General features: G+C 43.4%; 2 protein-coding genes across 5 annotated transcripts in view; one reads left to right on the top strand and one right to left on the bottom strand.

Moving 5' to 3' along the window:
• Positions 1–8,557: 8,557 nt before the first annotated feature.
• On the bottom strand, positions 8,558–11,766 carry DDX28 (DEAD-box helicase 28). Its single transcript, XM_034425436.3, has one exon. The coding sequence runs from the start codon at positions 11,323–11,325 to the stop codon at positions 9,646–9,648; it is 1,680 nt and encodes a 559-aa protein (XP_034281327.1). The 5' UTR covers positions 11,326–11,766; the 3' UTR covers positions 8,558–9,645.
• Positions 11,767–12,889: 1,123 nt separating this feature from the next.
• Positions 12,890–25,155, top strand: part of DUS2 (dihydrouridine synthase 2) — a 63,401-nt gene continuing 51,135 nt past the window's right edge. For 2 of the 4 annotated variants that reach the window (XM_060681575.2, XM_087877122.1), the window contains exons 1-7: positions 12,899–12,959; positions 15,030–15,187; positions 16,929–16,974; positions 17,587–17,678; positions 18,524–18,567; positions 21,398–21,458; positions 25,063–25,110. In XM_060681575.2, coding sequence (XP_060537558.1) covers positions 12,923–12,959; positions 15,030–15,187; positions 16,929–16,974; positions 17,587–17,678; positions 18,524–18,567; positions 21,398–21,458; positions 25,063–25,110 — 486 coding nt within the window. In that variant the 5' untranslated portion in view covers positions 12,899–12,922. Of the gene's footprint in view, positions 13,090–15,029; positions 15,188–16,928; positions 16,975–17,586; positions 17,679–18,523; positions 18,568–21,397; positions 21,459–25,062; positions 25,111–25,155 lie in introns of all 4 variants that reach the window. The other 2 variants (XM_060681574.2, XM_060681573.2) reach the window with 2 other exon arrangements.

Here is a 25,155-nt window from a genome sequence, read left to right on the forward strand (position 1 = left end):
ATGCTCACCAAGGTTATATTACCCATCTCTCATGCTCACCATGGTTATATTACCCATCTCTCATGCTCACCATGGTTATATTACCCATCTCTCATGCTCACCAAGGTTATATTACCCATCTCTCATGCTCACCATGGTTATATTACCCATCTCTCATGCTCACCAAGGTTATATTACCCATCTCTCATGCTCACCAAGGTTATATTACCCATCTCTCATGCTCACCATGGTTATATTACCCATCTCTCATGCTCACCAAGGTTATATTACCCATCTCTCATGCTCACCATGGTTATATTACCCATCTCTCATGCTCACCATGGTTATATTACCCATCTCTCATGCTCACCAAGGTTATATTACCCATCTCTCATGCTCACCATGGTTATATTACCCATCTCTCATGCTCACCATGGTTATATTACCCATCTCTCATGCTCACCAAGGTTATATTACCCATCTCTCATGCTCACCATGGTTATATTACCCATCTCTCATGCTCACCAAGGTTATATTACCCATCTCTCATGCTCACCAAGGTTATATTACCCATCTCTCATGCTCACCACGATTATATTAGCCATCGCTCATGCTCACCATGGTTATATTACCCATCTCTCATGCTCACCAAGGTTATATTACCCATCTCTCATGCTCACCAAGGTTATATTACCCATCTCTCATGCTCACCATGGTTATATTACCCATCTCTCATGCTCACCATGGTTATATTACCCATCTCTCATGCTCACCAAGGTTATATTACCCATCTCTCATGCTCACCATGGTTATATTACCCATCTCTCATGCTCACCAAGGTTATATTACCCATCTCTCATGCTCACCAAGGTTATATTACCCATCTCTCATGCTCACCATGGTTATATTACCCATCTCTCATGCTCACCAAGGTTATATTACCCATCTCTCATGCTCACCATGGTTATATTACCCATCTCTCATGCTCACCATGGTTATATTACCCATCTCTCATGCTCACCAAGGTTATATTACCCATCTCTCATGCTCACCATGGTTATATTACCCATCTCTCATGCTCACCATGGTTATATTACCCATCTCTCATGCTCACCAAGGTTATATTACCCATCTCTCATGCTCACCATGGTTATATTACCCATCTCTCATGCTCACCAAGGTTATATTACCCATCTCTCATGCTCACCAAGGTTATATTACCCATCTCTCATGCTCACCATGGTTATATTACCCATCTCTCATGCTCACCAAGGTTATATTACCCATCTCTCATGCTCACCATGGTTATATTACCCATCTCTCATGCTCACCAAGGTTATATTACCCATCTCTCATGCTCACCACGGTTATATTACCCATCTCTCATGCTCACCACAGTTATATTACCCATCTCTCATGCTCACCACGGTTATATTACCCATCTCTCATGCTCACCACGGTTATATTACCCATCCCTCATGCTCACCACGGTTATATTACCCATCCCTCATGCTCACCACGGTTATATTACGCATCTCTCATGCTCACCACGGTTATATTACCCATCTCTCATGCTCACCACAGTTATATTACCCATCTCTCATGCTCACCACGGTTATATTACCCATCTCTCATGCTCACCACGGTTATATTACCCATCCCTCATGCTCACCACGGTTATATTACCCATCCCTCATGCTCACCACGGTTATATTACGCATCTCTCATGCTCACCACGGTTATATTACCCATCTCTCATGCTCACCACGGTTATATTACCCATCTCTCATGCTCACCACGGTTATATTACCCATCTCTCATGCTCACCATGGTTATATTACCCATTTCTCATGCTCACCATGGTTATATTACCCATCTCTCATGCTCACCATGGTTATATTACCCATCTCTCATGCTCACCATGGTTATATTACCCATCTCTCATGCTCACCACGGTTATATTACCCATCCCTCATGCTCACCACGGTTATATTACCCATCCCTCATGCTCACCACGGTTATATTACGCATCTCTCATGCTCACCACGGTTATATTACCCATCTCTCATGCTCACCACGGTTATATTACCCATCTCTCATGCTCACCACGGTTATATTACCCATCTCTCATGCTCACCATGGTTATATTACCCATTTCTCATGCTCACCATGGTTATATTACCCATCTCTCATGCTCACCATGGTTATATTACCCATCTCTCATGCTCACCACGGTTATATTACCCATCTCTCATGCTCACCACGGTTATATTACGCATCTCTCATGCTCACCACGGTTATATTACCCATCTCTCATGCTCACCACGGTTATATTACCCATCTCTCATGCTCACCACGGTTATATTACCCATCTCTCATGCTCACCACGGTTATATTACCCATCTCTCATGCTCACCATGGTTATATTACCCATCTCTCATGCTCACCATGGTTATATTACCCATCTCTCATGCTCACCATGGTTATATTACCCATCTCTCATGCTCACCATGGTTATATTACCCATTCCTGATATTCACCATGGTGATATTATCCATCCATCATGCACACCACGGTTATATTACTCATCTCTGATATTCACCATGGTGATATTACCCATCCATCATGCTCACTATGGTTATATTACCTGTCATGGCCACCATGATGATATTACCCATCTGTTATGGTCACCATGGTTATAGTACTCATCCGTCATGGCCATCATGACAATATTACCCATCCGTCTTGTTCACCATGGTTATGCTACCCATTCTTCGTTGTCACCACTCTGACTTTTTCAGCCCTAGTCCATTCGTGGCTTAGAAAGGATAACGAGCTGCTTCTCATATTGCCTGAAGGGAAAGTTCCAATGTTCTGGAAGGTACTAATTTCTACCTGCTGCCTGCTACTGAAAAAGGCAGTGAAAAGGAGACCCCCAGCACAGCAAGCTCTCTTAAGGTGGCTGCTACCAAGCCCTAGAACCCTTCAGCTCACAGAAAGCATCTCGGTTTTTTTTTTTTTTAGGGTGACGGTTGGTGCTTTTGTGTGTGCCACTACTTTTCAGAAAGTTTGCACCGAAGTAAAACCCTCTGTGCATCAAATCGTGCAAGGTTGCGAAGCTTTATCTTGCTTTGGAAAAATTGATTTTGCACTTTTCATTATTGATATGTGTTAATTTATTCTGCAGTCATGGAAAGAACAAGAGGGACCATGGCACTTTGCTTTTTGCTGACTGTCTGAAATCTATTTCAGCCACCACCCTGTCTTGGTCTGAATATTTTCGAGAATTTCATTGCAACCCAGAGAACTAAAAATGTAAAGAGCATTGTACGTTCAGGAACGGTGCAAATTCCAAGCTGTCTTAAACAGAAAAAGTATATTATAATGCGTTGTTTTTTTGTGTATGAAAGAAAGACCACTGCTTTCTAATTTGCAACTAGCCATCCCTCCCCGAAGTTCATTGGAATGTAAACAAAATATGGAGAAACACCCCTAATGAACGAAGCACTGCCGGATACTCTGAAATTAGGAACTGCTGGAGAACTGTCAAACTATGCAGCACAAAGGACACAATTTGAGGGTTTCCACACCAAATGCAGTCCCTCCATGCCCTGAAAGTGGTTTACCTAGTAGCCCTTCAAAATCGGGGCAGCTGCTACCTTGAGCTGCTTCCGGATGCATGGATAACTCCCAGAATCCTCCATCAAATAATGCCTTTGTAGAGATATCATAGAGCTGAGATTCACGTATCTGCGGGAACATCCCGACTTGGATAGGAAGGAAGACATGATGAGAAGCGATGGTACTAATTGGGTTATTTCATTTTGATTAACTGTCATAGTCAATGAAATAACATGGTTTAGATCAGAGGTGGTATTCAGCCGGTTCTAACGAACCTGTAGCAGAAAGTTTGAGTAGTTTGGAGAACCGGCAAATACCACCTCTGGCTGGCCCCACCCCCATCTATTCACTGCCTCCTGAGTCCCAGCTAATTGGCTGGATATTCTTTTGTTGCCCTGCACAGGAAAACGGAGCTGGAAAGCGGGTTAGTGGGGTGGGGAGGGAATGGGGATTTTGCAGTATCCTTCCCCCAGGAGTGGGGAGGGAATGGGGATTTTGCAGTATCCTTCCTCCAGGAGTGGGAAGGGAATGGGGATTTTGCAGTATCTTTCCCCTGCCATGCCCACCAAGCCACATCCACCAAGCTACGCAATGCCCATCAAGCCACACCCACAGAACCGGTAGTAAAAAAATTTGAATCCCAAGACTGGTTTAGATCCTGGGTCTGTCGCAGGGGTGGGTTCTACTTACCTTTACCACCGGTTCGCAACAGGATCGCTCGCGCACCTTGCTTCTCCGCATGCGCAGATCACTGATGACGACATCCAGGGCAGTGGGCGGGGCCTCCCGCCGATTTTACTACCAGTTCTTGCGAACCGGTCCATACCGGGGGCAACCCACCACTGGTCTGTCATCTTTTGGGGAAGAATGCTTGGCACATCGCTGGAAGTCTACGAGAAGACCTTCTCTGGAAGAACGTAGATGAGCTGTAGTTGCTCAGGTGCCGAGCAAGATGGACCACAGCAATCCATGATGAATCATGAACTCTGAATTTCCTTTTTTTCACCACTAGATCATACAAGCCTTCAGACTGGATCCAACAGCTTGGAATGGAGACATGTTCTTTCCCCCCCACCCCCAGCATTTAAACTGTGGGTTGTCCACATGTGGCCAAACACCATCTGTGTGTAAAGGAAATTCCATCTGGGAAAACTGAAGTTTAAAACTGAGCCTCAAATGCAGTTTACCACACTTGGTTGCAAGTTCCATCTAGAACAGCATAAAGACAGATGAGAGAGTGTGCTTTTATACATAACACAGACACTTCAGTTTGGCCAGATTTAGAACTGCGGTTATTATAGTATTATCTTTGAAACATTGAAGAAGTCAAGATGTATTTTTCTGTTCAAAGCTGAACACTGCAGCGTTGGTTAATGTTTGTGTCCGGATATGGTTTTGTTTGGTTGTCAAAGTTACTAATTGTGTATTGTTGAAACCCTTAGTTTAGAAGCCAGTGAGAATCCATTGTTCTTGTATCGCACTACTGATGTAAGATGTTAAGTAAAGCATTACTGATTACTTTTACTGTGATGGGAAAAGAACCGTGTGCATCTCGTCTATCTTTGCAAATTGGAGCACATTGCATTAAAAACGTCCCGTTTCTCAGCTGCTAAACAGTTACTATTCTGCTTGTCGGCAACGCTTACTATGGTCTGGTCCAGCTGAGATATTGGTTCGATTCACATGGCAGTCCAAGTCATAATGTGGCTTGTTTATTGTTGGCTTATCATGCTAAGTGAATCCAGCCATGATGGCTTGTAAATTGTGTTTTATGTTACACAAGTCCAGTCAATGGCAGAGTTGCCTCCTCCCTCGGCAAACTGTAACTGGGTCAGCATTGTGAAAATCAAGGTACAGGCAGTCCTTAATTTTATGACCATAGAATTAAGAATACGGTTGGAAGGGGCCTTGAAAGTCTTCTAGTCCATGGCAAGAAATCCTGTACATTCTCAGACAAATGGCTGTCCAATCTCTTCTTAAAAGCCTCCAGTGATTAAAAACCCACAACTTCTGGAGGAAAGCTGTTCCATTAATTGCCCTCATTATCAGGAAATTTCTCCTTAGTTTCAGGCTGGATCTCTCTTTAATGAATTTCCACCGATTACTTCTTGTCCTGCACTCAAGTGCTTTGGAGGATAGGTAGATCCTGTCTTCTCTGTGACAGCCCCTCAAGTAAGACCATAATAGGAATGATAACATTCGTCGTTAAGGGATGAAATCCTTAAGCAAGGCATTGCATGACCCCACTCGATTTTATGCCCTTTCCCCCCCCCCATGAGTATTAAGTGAATCACCATGTTGTTAAGTGAGACATCATGAGACTGTGACTTCTGACCTTTTCTGCTGGCTTCCCCATTGACTGCGCTTGTCAGAAGCCAGCTGAGAAATCGCAAATGAGTTACGTGACCAGAGAGATATTGCGACAGTCATAAGTGTCTGATGTACTTTTTCAGCACTGCTGTAACTTTGAATGGTTCCTAAACAAATGGCTGTAAAGTCGAGGACTACCTGGAAAAAGAATTTCTAACCTGCTCAGGCAGGTGTAAAATAAACTGCATTTAGAAACGTTTAGAATAAGGAAGTTGAAATATAGTATACATATATTTGTATGCTAAGCCAGTGGTTCTCAATCTTTTATCACACAACCCCCTTTAAATATCTTTTGTGGCCACAGGCTCTTAAGACTTAATTCAAGATTTAAATCATAACATTTCTTCGTGGACCCCGTGATGACATTGCAGCCCCCCCCACTCCCCGGGGTCCACAGACCACAGGTTGAGAACTGTGCTAAGCTATGAAGATTGATGGATTGCATAGCAACCTATCAGGGGTGAAATCCAGCAGGTTCTGGAGAACCGGTAGCAGAAATTTTGAGCAGTTCGGAGAACCGGCAAATACCATCTCTGGCTGGCCCCAAAGTGTGGTGGGAATGGAGACTGTGCAATATCCTTCCCCCTGGAGTGGGGTGGGAATGGAAATTTTGCAATATCCTTCCCCAGGAGTGGAGTGGGAATGGAGATTTTGCAGTATCCTTCCCCTGCCATGCCCATCAAGCCACGCCCATAGAACTGGTAGTAAAAAAAATTGGATTTCACCACTGCAACGTATCATGTGATACTCCAAATCTACAACCAGTCTTGCTGAATCCCAAGTGGTTGTAGGTAACAACAACCCTTCGGTTCCTAGAAACTTAAAATTGCAGCACAAATGTCAACACGACATAAATCTTGGTTGGAAAGTAAGGTTCAATAACAACAACAACAAAAAAAAAATCAGATGCCTTAGCTTGAAGTGAACTGTGGCTCCTGTTTTAATAAATTTTGGTAGCAGGAAAAGGGGTTACCAGACTACAACAAACAAGCATAGTTCTCCTCCTACAATGCTTGACCAAGAATGAAGTGAACCTCTGATATATTGTTTCCTTGATTTATGATCTGTGTAAATCACAAGGAGTACAGCTTGACCTAAAAAAGACTTGACCTTGTGCTAGATTAGAAAGGAATCAAGGGTGTATTTTTTTTGTAGTATTGTTACCTTTGTGATCCGAAACAACATGGAGTTCTTGTGTCTAATTGGTAAAATGGTAGAATGTAGAGAGTTAGGGTTAATCCCAGTCAGTATTAAAAATGCTCTTTAGTTTTATTTTATTTTATTTTATGAATGTAGAGGTTTTCTTAAAACCAAACTTTCGTTGCTGCTTCAAAAAAAGTCTTTTTAACCCCATACAGGACAGACTCCGTTAAGATTACTTGTTAAGTAGCCATCACCTTGATACCAATAGTGACTGGACAGGAGCCAGAAAGCCAAGGAACAGAAGAATATAGTGGTGAAAAATCCCCCAAACCCTGCAGGATACGTCTTTGAAATTTCTCAAGTATTGCTCTTTCTGGTTTTATTTCTGTATCTTTAATAGCAACCAAGCAGAGTGTCTATATTTGCACAGTATGCTCTGCAAGAAACTAAGTTTGCAAGCATACTCACAAGCCGAGTTTTAAATACAACCCCAGCAACCAGCTGACTTTCAACTGAGATTTCAGGTTACACCATTCATCCAGGGGTGAAATCCAGCAGGTTCTGACAGCTTCTGGAGAACCGGTAGCAGAAATTTTGAGCAGTTTGGAGAACAGGCAAATACCACCTCTGGCTGGCCCGAGTGGGGTGGGAATGGAGATTTTGCAATATCCTTCCCACAGGAGTGGGGAGGGATGGGGATTTTGCAGTATCCTTCCCCTGCCACGCCCACCAAGCCATGCCCATAGAACCGGTAGTAAAAAAATGTGGATTTCACCACTGCATTCATCCCTTTAAGTCAGATGGTGCAGTTCAGATTTGCTACAGGTTGTGGCATCTGAATAAAAAAGATGCAAGAACTTGGCCATTTCTGATTGCTATGGGTGGAGTAAATATGCTTGCTAATTACACTGTGAGAAAGTACCACTATGCCTGGATATCAGACATATGCATTGCTCTTTTATCCTTTCCGAACCATTTTCCCAGTTAATTGGAATGAAATGAAATGTGAAGGACAAAAATTAAAATAATTTTTTAGTTATTTTGAATAATTAAATCGTCCCGTGGCAAGTTGTCTGTTCTGATTGGAAATAGCAGCTGCTTTGATGTAGATCACATGAAGTCAACAAGTCTTAAAGCTGCCAAGTTTGAAGACCTCTGCACTTAAAGAGACCTTGGATATTACTGCTCATGGTGCTGCCGTGTCTGCCTCTGTACTCTTCAAGGTAAGCTGGATAGCTGCAAATGTCCACATCACCTACTCAAAGCTCTCTAGACAAGCTCAGAGGCACTTCTTTCCCTTGTTAACATTTGTGTTCTGGCACTGAAAGCAAAACTGCTATGGATCAAGCCTCCTGGTGAGGTTCAGCAGCAAAAATAGATCTAAAAAAGTAGATGCTAAAAAAAAACACCCGATAGTAAAAAAGTAAAAAAAACCAAACCCTGATATGAGTCAATAGAGTGGTTTATAGCAGGCATGATAAAGACACAAACAATGATTGTAGGAATTTGGGAAGAGGTTTGGTTTTGGAAGAACTCGAATACCATAAAATGGTGGGACATACAACTCCATTACATTTACTGCAGCAGCTTTGCTGTTCCACAAGCATTAAGCCACTGACTGGCATCACCAACCTATAATGTGATAAGGTCTGTAGAAACCTCAAACCAGAAACCTGCCCATATGAGCAATGAGTATATGATCCATTGGACTATAATAGTCCAAACAAAATTAAAGATATACAAGTAGTCCCCGACTTATGACAATTGAGGCCATAGTTTCTGTTGCTAAGTGAGACATTTGTTAAATGAGTTTTACCCCGCTTTATGACCTTTCTTGCCAGTTAAATGACTCACTGGAGTTAAGTTAGTAAGATGGTTATTAAGTGAATGGGGTTTCCCCATTGACTTTGCTTGTCAGAATGTTTCAAAAAGCAATCACATGACCCCGGGATTCTGCAACCGTCATAAATATGAGTCAATTGCCAAGCATCTGAATTTCAATCACGTAACCATGGGATTGCCACAACGGTCATAAGTGTGGAAAATGGTCATGTCAACTTTTTTTAGTGCCGTTGTAACTTTTAATGATCAGTAAACAAACTGTTGTAAGTCGAGGACTAGCTGTATACAATTTTCTGAATTCAGAATGGAATAACTAGTATGCACTGAACTGCTTCTGGTTTCCAGGAAACTATCAAATTGCACCTGGAATGGCAGAACCTGGAAGGGGTTTGGCATGGCTGAGGACCAGACCATTTTGTACCTGAACTGCTGGATTTTACCATTTGTAGAATAATATATAAAAGTCAGTTTGGACAATACAAAACATACGTTAATATGTTGAATAAATCTGGTGAATAAAGCATGCTCCATGTTTTTATAGGATAGCTGCAGTTTCTGACTGTTCCATGTCAGCACCCATATATTAGCGCACTTTTATTAAGGAATTGAGTGGTCCAAAATCAAATACACAAAATGTCTGAAATATATTAGGAACTGCTTCAAACATTAAATTAGGTCCTCCAGGCAAATTCAGAATTTCTTCTTTTTACGCAAAGACTCCTTAACAACTATATCTAGTCCTGGGAGTGGACTTCTTTTGCGAGCTGCCGTTTCTATTTTCCGAACAAGATCTACATCCCACCTATGGGTTACAAAACTGACCGCAGTCCCAAGGAATTTACTGCCGATGCGACCGATTCGCCCCACCCGATGCAGGTAATCTGGCAATGTTAAAGGGAAGTCGTAGTTAATGATGAGCTCTACATGAATGGTGTCCAATCCACGGGAAGCTATATCAGTACACAACAAAATGTCAGCCTCGCCTCTCTGAAAGGCATTAAATATGCCCGCTCGTTCATTTGCTGCTATTTCTCCCTGCAGGCGTAAATGTTTGATGTCATGGTCTTCTAAAATGTAACTCAGCCAGTTAACAGTGCGGGCTCTGTTGCAGAAAATAATAACAGCTCCAGAAGACGAACCTCGCTCTTTGAGGAGTTGTAGCAGCTCTGCTGCTTTGTTACAACCTTTCAAACGTACGAATCTTTGCTTCACGTGAGGCTGAAGACAGTGCAAACTCGAGCCAGTCAATACGGTGAAGTTGGAGAGATCGGCAGATTCACTCAACATCTGACTTAGCCCCTTTGGAAGAGTAGCGCCCATAGCCACCAGCTGGGCTTTGGGATCCCAAACCTCATCCCTGTCTTTAAAAGTTGGGTCCAGAAAAGCTTGCTGGACGACATCCTTCAAAAAAGCATGTTGAATTATATCTTTCACCAGATCGATGAACGAGGCATCCAGCAGAGTATCCACTTCATCCAAAACCAAGAAGAGCAATTTCTCCAAAGACAACATCTTCCTCTTCAGGGCTTTGCTCAGAGCACCTGGCGTGGCGATCAGGAGGTCAGTGGAACCCTCACGGATCCTGCGCCGAACCACAGCCGTGCCCCGGCCTCCGCCGATCTCCTTCACCTGCAAGTCCAAAGGATCAGCCAAGAGGGCAGCAACCCTGCACACCTGCCCCGCCAGTTCTCGAGAGGGCACCACCACCAAAGAGCGCGGAGAGGTCGCATAAAGGCCGTCCTCAGGGAGCTTTGGAGCCTGCAAGAGCCGCTGGAAGAGAGGCAGCAGGTAGGCCAAGGTTTTGCCGCTGCCAGTTTCAGCCCCGCACAGAGCGTGGCCCCCTTTCAGCAAGGCGGGGATGACGCGCTGTTGCACCGGCGAGGGCCGCGAGATGCCCAGCACCTCCTGCAAGGGGGCCGCCACGCGAGGCTCCACGCCCAGCTCGAGGAAGGTGGACGGGGCGTCGTCGTCGCTCCGCTCCCGAGGAGTCTCCTCCCGCGTCCGCTCCAGCTGGAAATAATCCCCCTGGGACAAGCGGTGCTTCCAACCGTCCGACACCAAGCGCGGCCTATCCAGGCGGCCCACCGTGTGCCGGGCCGCCTGGCTCAATTCCTGCCTCCGGGTCCGCAGCAGTAGCTTTTCCCCGAAGGAAGCTCTGCCCTCCGTCTCGGGGCTCCCGCCTCGCTCCCGCTTGGACGCCGGACGCTCCAGCCTCAGCTTCCAAGCGTGGGGGATCCGCACCACGCGGTCGTCGGGCGGGGACGCTCCGGAGGCCTGGCGCTGCGGACAGCCGCGCACGGCCAGCGGCAGCCATGAGGGGAATCGGGCGGCCGTCGCGGGTCCACGAATTCCCCACAGCAAGAGCGCCATGATGGAGCGGTAGCACGCGACGGTCGCCAATGGATGACGTGTAAAACGGGCGCGGTTTTTAATGGCCTGGCGGTGGAGGGCGCCCTTCGATGACGTCAATGACGCCCACGCCTCCTGTTGCTTTTTTTAAAGCGAGGCGCTTAAAAACCATAGACTATAAAAATGTAGAGGAGCCTCTCTTTATATGAAAGGATAATGTTTCACTTTGGGGCATTTATTAGGATTGTTTTCATAATTTTTATGACGGTTTTCAGAAGCTTTATGATGGTGTTCATAAGAGGACGACTTGAGATTTACAGTAAACATAGAGATCAGCTGAGAGCTATTATCCACGCATGAGTTAACTTATACGATTTTATTTATTTATTTATTTATTTATTTATTTATTTATTTATTTATTTATTTATTTATTTATTTATTTATTTATTTATTTAATTTGTATACCGCCCTTCTCCCAGAGGGGACTCAAGGCGGTGAACAGCCAAAATTAAAAAACATACAGATACAAAAGTTAAGATAATTAAAAAAGAATTAAATCATTGGCTTCCCAATTTAAAACCCCCAAATCCATAAAATTTAAAATTCCAATTAAAAACCATTTAGGCTAGGCCGGCTTGGTGGAATAAAACTGCGCCTTGTCAGAACTGGCCCGGCAAAATATGAGGTGGTGGTTTATAGGAATAGCAAAAAATTTCTTTCCACGAACCGGATTTTATCAATTCGGTTAGTAACCCTAAAAAAATTGAAAAATTTAAAACGTGGGACATTCCCTGTGACCGTTATAACAGCGAGACAAGCGCGGAGGCACGATCTTATTGATGTGAGAATGATCCACTTAATGTGAATAAAGTAGGAATCATACAAGGTCAGTTACATGAACACTAAAGGACCCTCTCTATTCACATTATTATAAGGGAGAAATGTGCTTGTTTGGAGATTATATTAAAAAAACAGCTAAATCCCATTATTGGTAATATATCTTCTGATGAGGCCTACCTGTCACGGAAGGACAGCCATATGGAAAACATCTAAGGGGCCTCACTGTCAAAGACACAAGGACATGTATGTTACAAAGAGTTACTTATTACCTAAGGACAGCAATAAATCTCCTGTATTAGTAATTACAGAACTGAGGAAGATTGTCTAGCTAAAGATAATCTTACAAACTAGACAATAATGGTTTAGTAATTAGGAAGTGTCAATTATCATATAACAAGTGTATGTTAACCATATATGGAAAAATGCATGTGCTCACCAAACCCTTTGTCTTGGAAACATATATAAGCAGTTGTATCAGAGCTTTCCGGGTTCAGAATTTCAGGTACAAATCTGGCTCTGAACCTGCGCAATAAACTGTATCTGGCTGACCCAGGAATGTTTTTCAGTCTTTCATTCCATAACACACTGAACGTTTAGGTAAGCATAACTGTACAATGTTCATTCGACAAAAAAACCCTCAACTTTGGCGTTTGTTTACACGTGGGCATCTCTACACTTTCCTATCTCTGTTTCGAATCTGGAGAGGGGGGGGAGGAGGGGGGAAAAAGCGCAGGGCAATGACGTCATATCTCGTCGCCTGGCGCATGCGCGGCAGCGGATGAAGGCTGTCCCCGAGCGATGGGAACCGGCGCCTGGTGAGTTGAGCTGGGAGACGCTTCCGAGCCGAGCCGTCCCATGCCGGAGGGAAGGGCTGGAGCTCCCCCGGGACAGGCTGGGCCCAGCAGAAGCCCCTGCAACGCTTCCGACCCAGGGCAGTTGTCTGAGGTATATAGGTTCTCCTGCTTGAGCAGGGGGCTGGACTAGATGATCTCCAAGGGGCCCTTCCAGCTTTATTCTAATTCTAGTAGGGAAAAAGAGGAGGTGGGAGTGTTTAAATAGGTTCGTTATTTTGAGTTACATATAAAAAAGTGGCATGAAAATATAGTAAATTCAGTGAATGGTATAGGATCTCAGCAGGGGGCTGGACTAGAAGACCTCTAAGGCCCCTTCCAGCTTTATTCTAATTCTAATTCTAGTAGGGAAAAAGAGGAGGTGGGGGTGTTAAATAGGTTCCTTATTTTGAGTTACATATAAAAAGGTGGCATGAAAATATAGTAAATTCAGTGAATGGCATGTATGGGGTCTGAGCAGGGGGCTGGACTAGATGACCTCTAAGGGACCAGGGACCTTCCAGCTTTATTCTATTTAAATTTTAGCAGAGAAAAAGAGGAGGTGGGGGTGTTCAATAGATTCATTATTTTGAGTTACTTATAAAAAAGGTGGCATAAAAATATAGTAAATTCAGTGAATGGCATGGGGTCTGAGCAGGGGGCTGGACTAGAAGACCTCCAAGGCCCTTCCAATTCTCTTAATCTGTTATTCTTAAATGAGCTTGGATATTGAGTAAAGGGGGCTATGATGCCCCCTTTCATCTAACGTTTTAGGGGAGAAAATAGGGTACGTGATCAAGACAGATGAAACAATCTAGGCAATGACAAAAAATTAGAAACATGTTTTATAAATTTCATTGCAGTTTCATTGCAATGAATGGGAGGTCTTTAAAAACAACAGCAACAATGGTTGTCTTATATCTCAGTACCCGGATTGACATGGCAGAATCCAGTAGTATTACCTAGGATAGTGGATTTGTATGTAAAACCAAGCCATTAATTGAAATTTGCAACTCGGTTTCTATGTACAGGTAATCCTCAACTTGTGACTGCAATTCAGCCCAAAATTTCAGTTGCTAAAGAAGACAGTTGAGTTTTGCCCCATTTTACGACCTTTCTTGCCATGGTTGTTAAGTGAATCACTGCAGTTGTTAGTAACACAGTCAATCTGTTCAGTCAATCTGGCTTCCATCATTTACTTGTTGCAAAAGGGGAGTCACATGACCACGGGACACTGCAATTGTCATGAATACACCCTGGTTGCCTGGTGTCTGAATTTTGATCATGTGACCACACAGATGCTGCACAGTTGTGTAAAAAGAAGTCATCAGTCACTTTTTTCTGCGCCATTGTTAACCTTGAACAGTTGTTAAACGAATGGTTGTAAATCAACTACTTGTGTGGATTCAGCCATTTTATCAGAATCAAATCTTAACTTGGTTACCGTAAGTTCTACATAGAACAAATGAATTAAGCTAGGGTTGGGTGCTGTATCTGACTCTGATGGTTGTTATAAGTGCAACAGATGGGTTTTATTTATGCAAAGAATAATCTGATTGGACAGTTTTTATCAGGGGTGAAATGCTCCCGGTTCGGACTGGATCTCCCGATCCGGTAGCAATGGCGGGTGGTTCGGAGAACTGGTAGCAAAAATCCCTGCGCCCCTCTACCATGGCCAGCTGAGCCACACGATCATCAGAGGCTTTTTTTTTTTTTTTTACTTTTAAAAGCATTTTTTCTACAACCTCTTCTGACGAAAAAATGCTTTTAAAAGTAGGGGGAAAAAGCCTCTGATGATCGCGCGGCTCTGCTGGGATCATCAGAAGCTTTTCAAAGCATTTTTTTCTGCAACCTCTTTGGCCAAAGACGTTGTAGAAAAAATGCTTTGAAAAGTTAAAAAAAAAAGTTGGCCCCACCCACCCAGTCACATTACACACACACCCCACCAAGCCACGCCCACAGAACTGGCAGTAACAAATTTTACATTTCACCCCTGGTTTTTATGCTACTTCAATTCAGTGGGACTCTAACTTTTGAATGTATTTTTCCTCCCAGTTTCCTTTCTTCCAGCTGATTCCAAAGAGATCATGCCAATGAACCGCATAGCTCTCAGTTTCACAAATAAAACAATACTGGCGCCAATGGTTCGGGTTGGGACCCTGCCGATGAGACTACTGGCTTTGGATTATGGTGCCGATATTGTATATTGTGAGGTAGGGGACACGGGCATTTTCATCTCTTTCACATTTTTCTCAGGAGATAATAGAATAGGACTAGACTAGATGGCTTTATTGGCCAAGTGTGATTGGATAAAACAAGAAATTTGTCTCCGATGTATAAACTCTCGGTATACATACAGAGTAATATAATCATAGGATACCAATAGGAGAAAGTAGTAGAAAAGATGAGAAGGATAATAGTAACACAGCCATACTAGATGGGTAAATATACACTTAGATATAAGACAGTACTCTGGTAACTGAGTATTCAGCAGAAGGAAAAACCTGTATTTGTGTCTAGCTGTTTTGGCATGCAACGCCCTATAGCGGCATCTTGAGGGGACAAGTTGAAATAGTTTATGTCCAGGGTGTGAGAGTTCTGTATATATTTTCTCAGCCCTTTTTCTCACTTGTGCAGCAGTAATGAAATCCTACCGGTTCACAGCAGTTCACACGAACCGGTTGTGATAAAAGCTACCGGTTGGTCCGAACCAGTATTTCCAACGATCAGCTGTGCTGCACAATTTATATTCGCTAGAAAGCAGGAAATCCTGCTTTCTAGTGAATCTAAATAGCGTGGCACAGCTGTTCTTCCCCTCGCTGTTCTACTTACCTTGTTAAGCGTCCTTTTAGAATAGAATAGAATAGAATAGAATAGAATAGAATAGAATAGAATAGAATAGAATAGAATAGAATTTTTTTATTGGCCAAGTGTGATTGGACACACAAGGAACTTGTCTTGGTGCATCTGCTCTCTCGGAGTACATAAAAGAAAAGATACATTCGTCAGGAATCATAAGGTACAACACTTAATGATAGTCATAGAGTACAAATAAGCAATCAGGAAACAATATCAATATAAATCTTAAGGATACAAGCAACAAAATTACAGTCATACAGTCATAAGAGGGAGGAGATGGGTGATAGGAATGATGAGAAGAATAATAGTAATGCAGACTTAGTGAATAGTTTGAGAGTGTTGAGGGAGTGATTTGTTTAGCAGAGTGATGGCATCTGGGAAAAAACTGTCCTTGTGCCTAGTTGTTCTGGTGTGCAGTGCTCTATAGCGTCTTTTTGAGGGTAGGAGTTGAAACAGTTTATGTCCAGGATGCGAGAGGTCTGTAGATATTTTCCCAGCCCTCTTTTTGACTCGTGCTGTATACAGGTCCTCAATGGAAGGCAGGTTGGTAGCCATTGTTTTTTCTGATGTTTTTCTGCACAAACTTTTTCCGCACAAAGCATGTGTTTGGTGCGAACTGTGCATGCATGGGCAGCGAAACGATGCCAATCCGGGGAGGATTTCACCACTGCCGTGCAGTATACATAATGTATACTAACCACTATGTAGTAATTCATAGAGGGAAATACTCTGAACAGAGTTCACAAGTAGGTTGCTAGATGCCATATTTGAAGCGTTTGGGACTCTGATTGTAAAAGTTTCTTCAGTATTTACATAATTAGTTCTGTCTTGGCAAATGGCAGAGTCGACCAATACTAACTGGGAAGAGAGATTACTAGGGAATTTCCAGAGCTGAAAACTAGTCTTGAAATATCTCAGAAGATGGCAGTGACAAGCCACTTAGACATTGTTGCTAAGAAAACAGCCTGGATGTCTTTCCCTTTTTCTTTATACTAAAGAAAAAAGGGGGTTACTTTTTTAAAAAAATGTTTTTGTTTGCTTTGTTTTTTTCTGTTGGGATAAAATTCTTTGGTAACCTCTGCCTTGTTCTTTAAGGAGCTGATTGACATAAAGATGCTTCAGTGCAAAAGAGTTGTAAATGGCAAGTATTTAATTTGATATCTGAGTGAAAAATAAAATGAAAAAGTTCTGTTTTTCCTAACTGGTAGTTTAAGACAGTGATTAATGCTGTTTGTTTTCTTTAGATAACGTGCTTGTTAAAGAAATTAAAGTGTCTTTGGTGAAACTGAAATTAACACCAGTAAAAATGGCAATAATTGGTTGGTACATATTTGCATATGTAACCCATAAACCTTTCATCAAATGATGGTATAGATAATTAATCATTCCAGCTGTAAACTAAGCTAAACATGTATATAATAATACTGACCTGTTGTTCTTCCTTATGACTCATCTTATAAATTGCTGGCATGTTTAACTTTATTTATAGATCATTAAATGTATTGTTTTTGACACTTATGTAAAGGATCCTTGCTTTGGAAGTATTCCGAGCTTCTGTAAAAGTGCCTTAGCCAGCAAATTTAATAAAATTGCAAACAGCATGGATATCATGTTTTAATGCCTGGCTGCAATCAGTAGTAATGATCTAGGAAGTGAAATCTTGAATGGCAATATGGGTGTGTTATTAATTATTTAACAATCTGTTAATTAAGTCCTTAATACAGTTTTTTTTTTCTCTTCTGTGTCTTCACAGAAATCCTCGGAACTGTGGACTTTGTTGCCCCCAATGAGAGAGTGGTGTTCCGGACGTGTGAAAGAGAAAAAGACCGTGTTGTCTTTCAAATGGTATGAATCTGCATGATTTATAAAAGCAAAACCAACTGCTAAAAGTAAAACAACTGCTACTAAAATGTCGTAAAGTCGGGTTGCTCATGTGGGGAGAGGAAAGGAAGGAAGGAAGGAAGAGAAAGAAAGAAAGAAAAAGAAAGAAAGAAAGAAAGAAAGAAAGAAAGAAAGAAAGAAAGAAAGAGAAAGAAAGAAATTTCTGTAGGTAATCTCTTGTTTCCCTGACCTTTCCCCCACCTCTCACAAAGTAGAGGGAATGAGAGAAAGAGTTTTCAAGAGAGTAAGCTATTTGTGTAACGTGGCTGTGGCTCCAAGCCACGGACTATAGCATAGTTGCATTGCTTTCAGTGTGTACAAGACAGGAAGCAGGCACGTGAGCCTTTCAAAGGGCGGGAAAGTTGGCCAACAAAAGCTGAAGGTGTGTACCTAAGTAGTGGTTTGAGAAGAGCAGGCCGAGCTGGAGAGCGGAGTTAAGTGAGTCATCAGTCTAGAATCGTTATGTTCCCACAAATGGTCTAAGTCCAAACCCTCCTGAATTCTGTTAACCCTTATCTGGTGCCGATTTAGTATTGAATTTTATTTGACTAAAATTCTTATGCATGACAGTAGTCTTTTCTCTTTCCAGCCATAAAGTGCAGTTGTGGTCATGTGATTTCCCATTTAATGACTGCTTTGCTTAATGACAGAGTTGCCTGTCCCTATTTAGGGTTTTTAAATGAGGACTACCTATATTTTTTTAATGTATATGTAAGCATTTTGGGGAGCTCTTGAACTGAAGAATGAGCTAGAATAATCTTTCTAGAAAAGTAATCTTGTGTGGTTTTTTTTCCCTCACTGTTGTTCAGGGCACAGCTGATGCTGAGAGAGCCTTGGCGGTAGCCAAACTTGTGTATGTATCTGTCAGAATATATTTACATGCATGCTACTTATGTATTGTACTTCTTCGATGTTAAGTTCAAACCAGGGGTGAAATGCTAAAGATTCGGACCGGTTCTCCCGAACCGGTAGTAAAAAGTGCTACCAGTTCAGGCCAACCGGTATTTCTGATGATCAGCTGGGTGACGATCAGCTGTGACACGCGATTTATATTAGCTAGAATTGTCAGATTTCTTGCTTTCTAGCTAATCTAAATCGCATGACACAGCAGATTTCCCCCCCCCCTCGCTATTCTACTTACCGTATTTTTTGGAGTATAAGATGCATCTTAGTTTTTGGGAAGGAAAATGGGGCGGGGGGGAATCTGCCTACCAGGTATTCATCTGGCTAGTGTCCTTAGTCTGGTCAGCTTCAGCACATTAGTTTGTTGGTTTTGAGCGAGCACACACTTGATTTTTATCCCCTGCTTGGGGATCAAAAACAGCTTCTAAAGCACAGCTGATCTTTGGAGAGAGAAGCAATGAGAAAAGCAGGCAAAGCTCAGAAGATCGCTTCACTCGCTAGTGCCTCGTTAGGGCTGAAAAAAAGCTTCACAGCTGAGAGTCGGAGCTGGCAAAACACGGAAGATCACTCGCTAGCGCCTCATTAGGGCTGAAAAAAAGCTTCGAAAAAGCTACATTCAGAGTATAAGACGCACCCAAATTTTCAGCCTCTTTTAGGGGGAGAGGGAAAGTGTATTTTATACTCCAAAAAATATGGTACCTTTGCAACTTGGAAGGCTTCAAAATGTTCCTTTTTTAGCTCTGCGTGGGCATGGCCCAGGTGTGCATATTCGCGCAAAGCGCGTGCTAGGTAGCAGTCTCACAGAACCGGTAACAGACTTCAGAGGATTTCACTGCTGGTTCAAACAATTCTCATCAGCTTATATGTTATATAAACAAAAGTGAAAACATCCCCAGGGAGGTTAAAACCAATTATAGCAATGCTAACAAAACTACATCAGCTCCTTCCTCTAAAACAGGAGTGTCAAACTCAAGGCCCGGGGTCTGGATCTGGCCTGTGGGGTTCTTAGATCTGGCCCGTGGGGCTGCTCTGGAAACAGTGAAGGACCGGCCCGCGGTGCCTCTGCCAGCGAAACTGGAGCTCGGGAGGTCCATGTGCGGCCCTCCCAGACTGCGTTTTCAGCTGCCACAGCTTCCTGCAGCCTTCTGCCAGTGAAAAAGGAGCTGGGGGCACACATGCTCCCCCACCGAGTTCTGTTTTCATTGGCAGAGGGCTTCAGGAGGCTGTCTCAGCTGAAAATGGAGCTCGGGAGCCCGTTTTCGCTCGCAGAGCACTCAGGCCTCCACAGGCGCCCCCTGACAGGAGTGATGTCAAACTGGCCACACTCACCCCGGCCACCTGAGGTCAAACACAACCCTGATGCGGCCCTCAATGAAATCGAGTTAGACACCCGTGCTCTAAAACCACAAAAATGACAATAAACAAAGACGCAAAGAAAGTTAAAGTGGGATCTAGTATAGACTTAATTTTATTTGGCATATACCTTTACCAGTTAAATCTGCCCGGGTTGCAGTTCCAATCCACATTTCCATTTGTATAATGTTTATTTCTTTTACATTTTGCATATCTCAGGATTAAAACTTGACAGTATTAGTTTGGCATAGTATTTAGAGCAGGGATGTCCAGCCTTGGCAACTTTAAGACTTGTGGACTTCAACTCCCAGAATTCCCCAGCCAGACTCAAGTCTTAAAAGTTGCCAAGGTTGGACAACTCTAGTGTAGAGCATTGGATTAGAGCTAGAGAGACCCAGGTTAAAGGTTTCCCTCAGCCATGGGGTATCTTTGGGTCCATTATGCTGTACAAACCTCATAAAATTGTTTGGTGGCTAAGATGAGAAGGGAAAGGACCGTACTTACATTGTCTGCCTTGAGTTCCTGTTGGATGAAAAGATAACATTGATTTAACTAATACCGTGTTTCCCCGAAAATAAGACTAGGTCTTATATTAATTTTTGCTCCAAAATATATACTAGGGCTTATTTTCTGGTAAGGTCTTATTTTGGGGGAAATACGGTACTAAATGCATCCATCTGGCTGTCAATCTTAACGGGCTTATTTTGAGGGGTAGGGCTTATATTACGAGCATCCTGAAAAATCATGCTAGGACTTATTTTCCGGTTGGGTCTTATTTTCGGGGAAACAGAGTAACACCCACAAATGTATTCTTTTAGCAAGGAAATTATGGGTAACTAGGACTGGTGATAGCCTAAGGCTGCTGTTTATTTATGCAAAGTATTACTTTCTTGAGTTAATTAGCAGAACCATTTAGAAACTGCTTGTTGCTGTTTCTTCAATAAAAGCAAATTAAATCTTACAGTAAGTCTGAAAATTATTTTCCTAAAGTTTTAAGATAAATGCACAGAATCAAAAAATGCACAGTAAGAGATAACTAACGGTAATTTAAAACAGAGTTGTGTTCTCTATGGTGAAGATGCAATTTATGTATGGCTTCTTGTGACTTATAAAATCAGCAATTGGAAACTGATTCGGAAACTGCTAGTACATGAGCTGTATCTGGTTTGGACAAAGAGAAATTTTGATCCTTCTGACAATGAACTTGAGATAAGCAACCACATAAACTAAGACAATGCGAAAATAAACAAACTGAAGCAAATTTTCAAGAATAAATGATGATGGACTAAAACAATTGCTTTGCATCCCATTGTTTCAGCCACTTGTAAGTTGCTTTGAAAATGAATTGCTTAATAGTGTTTGGGTGTGTCTAAATGTTAAAATCTCCTTATGCATTTGTGATTGTCTTTTTGCCTTGTCGTTTTCAGAGAGGATGATGTTGCTGGCATTGATGTCAACATGGGATGCCCCAAAGAATATTCCACAAAGGTATGATTTTTGCCCATCGGCAGTTCTTTTTGAATCATATTGATAGATGCCTCCGATTTTATGAATGTCTGCATAACTTGGATCATCATTTGAATTTTGTCATCTTTCTTATTCATTTAATCGAAGGCCCTAAAAGTATGAAACACCTTTTTCTTTCAAGTGTTCTGACCTAGGCTTCTCAAGAGCATGAAACAGATTCCGTGTCCCGACAAAAACCCCTTTTTATTAAGTTACTGTGAATTCCTCTCAATCACATCCAGCAAAGTCTTTCAAGGGAGAATTTACAGTCACAGACCTTATCTGGCTTGGGGAGCTGCCAATCTGATATCTTCAAAACTTGGCAAGATGTCTCAGAGAGTCACGAACCAATTAAGTGAACTAAATTCTCTCCTGCAAAATCCAATCACCTTTCGCTCCTCTTTTATTCCCTCTGGGAGGGCCATTCATTGTCCACCTGTAGCCTTACTCCCAAGTCGACCCTTGTTCTTTAGCTGTTCCTTTCATCTCGCAACTCTGCGCATGCGCACACTGGGAACAGGCTCCAGCTGTTCCTCTGCCTCCTGAATTCCGACTCTGAAGGCAGCTGATAACTGGCATATGGCCCTGGCCCTCTCTCTGCCTCTGACGCAGACCCCTCATCAGAGCCTTCCCCAGACTCCAGGACTGGCCCATGTTCCTCCCCAACCTCCTCACTGTCCGATTCTGCTGCCAGCTCCGCTGGCCGGCCACAACATCAAGCCTTTGAAATGACCCCCACACAGGAATTTGCAGGCTGCAAATACTTTACTTTACTTTACTTTATTCAAATTTCTATACCGCCCTTCTCCTTTCGGACTCAGGGCGGTGAACAGCCAAGATAAAAACATCTATACAAAACATCACAGTTAAAAAATAAAGTTAAAATAATTTATAAATTTGGCCAATAATTTAAAACTTGTCAATTTAAAATCAATATTAAAATTTTAAAACTAACCCTAAAATCAAGACAGACCGGCTAACTGGAAAAAATAAGGTTTTAGGGCCCGACGAAAAATCCGAAGGTCGGAGATCACTCGTATCTCTGGGGGTAGATTGTTCCATAGGGTAGGTGCCACCACAGAGAAGGCTCTCCTCCTGGGGGTCGTCAGCCGGCATTGTCTGGCCGACGGCACCCTGAGGAGGCCCTCTGTGGGAGCGAACCGTCCGGTGGGAGGCTATTGGTGGCAGAAGGCGGTCCCGTAAGTACCCTGGCCCTAAGCCATGGAGCGCTTTAAAGGTGATCACCAACACCTTGAAGCGCACCCGGAAGTCCACCGGAAGCCAATGCAGCTCGCGCAGGAGAGGAGTCACATGGGAGCGCCCCGTCGCTCCCATAATCCCCCGCGCAGCCGCATTCTGCACCAGTTGGAGCCTCCGGGTGTACCCCAAGGGGAGCCCCATGTAGAGAGCGTTACAATAGTCCAGACGAGAAGTGACGAGTGCTTGAGTGACCGTGCGTAGGGAGTCCCGGTCCAGAAAGGGGCGCAACTGGCGTATCAGGCGAACCTGACAAAAAGCCCCCCTGGCCACGGCTGTCATATGCCCTTCTAAAGACAGCCGCGCATCCAGGAGGACACCCAAGTTGCGGGCCCTCTCCGTGGGGACCAATGATTCGCCCCCAATAACCAGCGATGGCGTCAGCTGGCTATACCGGGACGCCGGCAGCCACAGCCACTCGGTCTTGGAAGGGTTGAGTCGAAGCCTGTTTCTCCCCATCCAGACCCGCACGGCCTCCAGGCACTGGGACATCACTTCCAAGGCATCATTGGGATGGTCTGGGGTGGAAATGTACAGCTGAGTATCATCAGCGTACTGATGGAACTCCACCCCAAAACCACGGATGATCTCACCCAGCGGCTTCACATAAATGTTGAACAGGAGGGGCGAGAGGACCGACCCTTGTGGCACCCCACAAACAAGGCGCCTTGGGGTCGACCGCTGCCCCCCTGTCAACACGGATTGCAACCGGTCGGAGAGATAGGAGGAGAACCACCGCAAAACGGTGCCCCCCACTCCCAGTCCCTCCAGCCGGCGCAACATGATACCATGGTCGATGGTATCAAAAGCCGCTGAGAGGTCTAATAGGACCAGGATAGAGGAAGAACCCCTATCCCGGGCTCTCCAGAGATCATCCACCAACGCGACCAATGCCGTTTCCGTGCTGTACCCAGGTCTGAAGCCGGACTGGAGCGGATCCAGATAGACAGCTTCATCCAGGTACTGGGGAAGCTGTCGCGCCACCACACTCTCAACAACCTTCGCAATAAAGCGAAGGTTGGAGACTGGACGATAGTTAGCCAAAACAGCCGGGTCCAGGGATGGCTTCTTGAGGAGAGGCCTCACCACCGCCTCTTTCAAGGCGGCCGACAAATACATTTGTCCTTAACTGAAAGAATTGTGTGTTGTGACATAGTAGCTAAGTACATTAACAGAAACCTTGTGTCCAAGAACAGGAAAACAATTTGGTTTTTTTTTTTCCTTTTAGACTGACATATGAATAAGTTTGCTTGCTTGTTTTTCTCTCGGGAAGCCAGAATCTCAATCAGAGTTTTTGTGTTTCGATTGTGTCATATTAAGGAAGTGACCTCAGTATTTCTTGCTTTTGAACCTAACATTAGACCAAGATTGGTTGAAGCCATCCTGATACATTTGGCTGGTTTAACAGTGCTGACCACTTCCTTGTTTTGACCAGTTACATGCAAACTAAGCATCCCTTTTTGCACACTAAAAGATGTGAAATTCTAGCTTACTCCAGAAAAAAACGTGCCTGCTGTCCCGTTGACTTCCTGATTCACTTCTGAGTTATTGAGAAGTTATGAAACGTATCTTACACTGTTTGTTTTTTCTTTGAAGACGTTTCGCTTCTCATCCAAGAAGCTTCTTACCGTATTTCCCCGAAAATAAGACCCTGTCTTATATTTTTTTGAACCCTGAAATAAGTGCTTGGCCTTATTTATGGGAGGTCTTATTATTTTGGGGCGCGTGGAGCAAGATGGGACTCCTCTTGCTGTCTTACCTGATTTCCAGCTCTGCCTCGGGGGGGACCGGCTGCGGGGATCGGCTGCGCATGCGTTTAAATATTTTTGGGGAAAGCTTATTTTCAGGGAAACGGGAGATGAGAAGCGAAGTGTCTTCAAAAAAAAAACAAAGTCCAGTTGCCTCTTGAAAAAGCACCTTTGGGACAACCATGACCTGGAGGACTGAGAATCTCTTGTAGACATCTCTTGTACTACTTCCCATTCATTTCCTTGTATTTTCACGTTAATGCATGATCTGGTAATATGATCGGTGTCTAAGTAGGAAAGCAGTGGGAGGCCTCCCTGCATGATTCTAAACTTTCCACCAGACACAGAAAATAAAGCTAATAGACTAATGTAAAATGTATCAATAATTTTTTTAAAGCAAGACAACTTTGGGCTGTTTGTATTTTACTCCTGTGAAGAAGCAGTTGGAGCTTAAGTTCACACTTTGTGCTGAATCCTAATGAATGGTTGTAAGTCGAGGACTACCTGTAGAACCTCCTTGAGATATTTTGAGCTGCCGAGATGATGAACGAAGGTCTTTTTTGTGTGTGTATTTTCCCCAGGGAGGAATGGGAGCAGCCCTCTTGTCTGATCCGGACAGAATAGAATCTGTGAGTATGCAGAGTGCCCTGCTTATCATTTTCTGTGGTTATTTA

Source organism: Pantherophis guttatus, chromosome 11 (assembly GCF_059756535.1).
Source record: "Pantherophis guttatus breed Tessera chromosome 11, ASM5975653v1, whole genome shotgun sequence".
Taxonomy (NCBI): domain Eukaryota; kingdom Metazoa; phylum Chordata; class Lepidosauria; order Squamata; family Colubridae; genus Pantherophis; species Pantherophis guttatus.